Source organism: Sinocyclocheilus rhinocerous, unplaced genomic scaffold (genome assembly GCF_001515625.1).
Source record: "Sinocyclocheilus rhinocerous isolate Xijiao unplaced genomic scaffold, SAMN03320098_v1.1 scaffold2352, whole genome shotgun sequence".
NCBI lineage: Eukaryota > Metazoa > Chordata > Actinopteri > Cypriniformes > Cyprinidae > Sinocyclocheilus > Sinocyclocheilus rhinocerous.
Genome location: NW_015662593.1, coordinates 7366 through 11269, shown reverse-complemented (window position 1 = coordinate 11269; position 3904 = coordinate 7366). Strand labels below are relative to the sequence as shown.

Sequence of the window (3904 nt, the reverse complement as noted above, 5' to 3'; positions counted from 1 at the left end):
AAATCTGCGTTCGCTGGCTGGCACAGAGCCAGAGACACGCACGTTTTTAAAGCGCTGCGCATTATAACCAATCCCATACTATTATGTTGAGTTTATGAATGCAAGGACCAATCAGAGGCGTTCAGATGAGTCACCGCTTAAACACGCTGTTTCGTCACCGCGCGCGCTGGCTGACTGAATTCTCTGGCTAATTATCTCATCAGAAACAACAAAAGGGAAGATGTACGAATGTAAGTAAGATATTAATTTCACAGTGTAAACAGCTTTAGAGATTATTATAGGAGTTTCTGAGATTGCTTGATCTCGCTGGACTGAAGGGGAAATGATCTTTGATAATGTAAAGGTTCTTTGCTCTCTTTTTGTACAATCAAAGTGTTATAGGCTAATTAGTAACTATTAAACTAACTAATTAGTAACTATTAACTATATTTTTATTAAATTCACATTAAATACAAAGTAAGTTGTATTAAAAATATGTTATGGTATGACACCCGTATCTGGTACTTAAAGGTGACATATCATGAAAATCTGACTTTTCCAGGTTTTAAGTGCTATAATCGGTTCCTGGTGCATCTACCAGCCAAGGAAACGTGAAAATATTAACCCAGTAACTTTGTTTTGGTAAGCCTTTTTCTGCAAGTGTCTGAAAAACGAGCGCGTCTGATTTCGCTCCCTTGGTGATGTGGCAAAGGGATTTCATTATGATATTACCGCCCCTTAATCTGTAAGTGGGTCTCTACTGGTAATTGGTTGCCTTCTATAGGTGGCTTGTTAAAACCAATAAATCCTAATGGAATATGTCCCAAAACAAACTACAGTAAACCATTTTTAATGGTTTTAATGGTTAAAAGTTGATGGTTTGTAATGTTTGTAATGGTTATTTGTAGTGGAAACCATTAACATTTTCTGTGATGATTTTATTTTATTTTTTCAGTAGGGACATAAGCCTATATCAGTTATACAGTGGTATTGTAGCTGCTGTGTGTCACATGATAAGCATGAGAGCCCCCCCCCCACCCCCCTTCACTCGTGCTCCCTCAAAAATAATGAGTGCATGATGCCCCAGACACTACAATACAAAATTATTTGTCAAATAAATGAAACATAATGAAACATTCATTTTTAGTTGAAATTGTTATAGATTACTTCTAGAGATTGCAGTGATACATGACATGGTGAAAAATGACTGAATGAATAATACTTAAAGTATGTTAAAATGAATTTTAAAATTGTGCCCCCTAAAAGCCCCCCCCACCACCACCCCACAGTTACTTTGGTCTAGAACCGCCCCTGAACTTCTCTATCAAATGTGGGCCAGAGGCTGCAGGCATCTGCCATTAAGGTGCAGTACACAAACACTTTCTTTCGCTTTCTCTCCTCTCTTCTTTAGGCCCTAAAATGTCATCTTGACATTTATAAGTGTTTCAGGGGAATACCCGTCGTCTGTTTCCACCCAAAGCTCTGTGTCCATGAGTGAGGGAGCAAGACTGTGTGCAGCTCTGATTGACAGCTAGAGGTTAGTGACGAAGACTGTGCCAGATGCAGCACTCCCCAGAGTCCAGGCGATCAGTGCAGCTGTAGGTGGAGCATGCAAGATGATTCCTGTGCTGCAGTTTACTTACTTGGATTATTGATTCTGACAGAGTTGACTGATCAGACATGTATGAATGAATGTATTTGTGCATCTTGAATTGTCTCTTGTAGCAGTAGGTCTAAAACATAATGTTCAATGAATCACTTGACTCACAGAACAGCACATTTGGAATACTGGATCTTTAAAATGCGAAAAAGACCTGGATTTTAAATGGTCTTTTAATCGCATGGTAATGTTCTGCGGGAACAAACAACTATAGCAAAGGACTAAATGCTACAGCGTTATGCTTCTATGCGTTATGAATCTGCTTCACATTGTATTTTTTTTTAATTGGAAATACTTAATAAATTACTTACATTTTCCAAATTAAATTAATGTATATTTGTAAATGGGTAAAACAAACAATTTGTATTATTACATATAAAACTGAATCATTTATTATATATTTAAACACGAATGAATGAATTTGTTTATTGTATTTACTAACACGTCTTCAAGGGGGTTAATGGCAGCACTGCAAACAATTTTTTGTGGAAAACCAAATACTTTAAACAAAAACACAATATTAAAATATAATAATATTGTTTAATGGCCTTCCAATGTAGAGCAAGCAAGGGTTCCAAAAACCAGTCAGTATCTGGTGTGACCACCATTTGCCTGGGCTGGTGTGGTTACACGTGGTCTGCGGTTGTGAGGCCGGTTGGATGTACTGCCAAATTCTCTGAAACGCCTTTGGAGACGGCTTATGGTAGAGAAATGAACATTCAATTCACGGGCAATAGCTCTGGTGGACATTCCTGCAGTCAGTATGCCAATTGCACGCTCCCTCAAAACTTGGTTTTTTTTGTGCTGTGTGATAAAACTGCACATTTTGGAGTGGCCTTTTATTGTGGCCAGCCTAAGGCCCACCTGTGCAATAATCATGCTGTCTAATCAGCATCTTGATATGCCACACCTGTGAGGTGGATGGATTATCTCGGCAAAGGAGAAGTGCTCACTAACACAGATTTAGACAGATTTGTGAACAATATTTGAGAGAAATAGGCCTTTTGAAAAATTCATAGAAAAAGTCTTAGATCTTTGAGTTCAGCTCATGAAAAATGGGGGCAAAAACAAAAGTGTTGCGTTTATAATTTTGTTCAGTGTACATTGAAAAGTTCTGTTGTAATGCTACTCTGTGCGGTCGTCATCGGTCTATTAAAATGCACAACATATTAAAGCGTCTTTGGTGTTTCCATGTTTTCTACAAAACAAAACGGAAAAATGGAAATCGAGGGGTTATGACTTCATTGGCAGGCAATGACACTATGGACACGGTCCGTGTCACTAGTTAAAATTGCTTATTTCTCTGGATTTAAAAATTCTTTGAAACATTTGGGATAATGTAAGTACACAAGTCAGCAAAATATATAACACTGTTATCTAGTGGTTTTTTGATATTTTAATAAAGAAAATCTTACATATTGTGCCTTTAAAGTAAGAAAATAAATGAACCTGGTATTTTACACAATATTATAGGCCAGGCTTAAATAGTACCACTACATTATAAACAATATGTAAAGAAGTCACATCTCTGTCTCACTGTCCATCAAAGGGTCCACTGAATGGGTTCAAACATTTCTTGAAATCTCAGGTAAACAATTTGGGGTTTCGTTGACAAAATGATTTGGAAACTTAGAAACTCAGAGGGTTCCTTCTGTAACATTTGTTTTAATATGTAGTGCTTTAGTTACCTTGTAGCTTGTTGGCCAGACCCAGCAACATTGCAGATTAACAGAAGGATCTTTGGAGAACCACCCTGATTCAAGAATTCTGACGATAACGTCCCTGAGGGTGGTAACCTGTGACCTTCGGGCTCTGCAGTGTATGGCGAGGAAGGGAGGGAGTGATGGAACCCTACAAAAGATAAAAATAAATAAGCATGTTATTAAACACTCTTAGTGTTTTAAAATAAGTGTATAATTATAAATAACTAGAACTTTGTACATAGAGTTTTTCAAGCCTTCAAAAACATAAGAATATAAAAAGGAAGGTCAATTATGTTTCATACATTTACAGTAGGTACAATTCTGCAGCATTTTCATTTTTACATTTTTATATGTACTCCACTTTGCATCATGCCTAATACTCTCTTAGCTGTTCTAAAATCACTGTAAAGCACAGCTTCTTGGGGCTTACTGCATTAGCACTGACACTGAATATGTAAACGTAGGTGGTCACACATTAATGTGCTCTTGGTGATTTCAGTATATGACTTCTGAATGACCCTTTTTTGCAGCTTAGTGGTTTGAATGGAAAGTGGAGGGAGAA

The 3904-nt window shown here is 37.3% G+C and overlaps 1 protein-coding gene across 1 annotated transcript in view; it reads right to left on the bottom strand.

The window, feature by feature from the left end:
* Positions 1–3490, bottom strand: part of LOC107728176 (ubiquitin carboxyl-terminal hydrolase 43-like) — a gene marked incomplete at its 5' end in the record, with an annotated part of 25366 nt that extends 21876 nt beyond the window's left edge. The window contains one exon of the mRNA XM_016538270.1: positions 3328–3490. Within this exon, the coding sequence (XP_016393756.1) occupies positions 3328–3490 (163 nt within the window). The remainder of the gene's footprint in view (positions 1–3327) is intronic.
* Between the last annotated feature and the right edge of the window lie 414 nt (positions 3491–3904).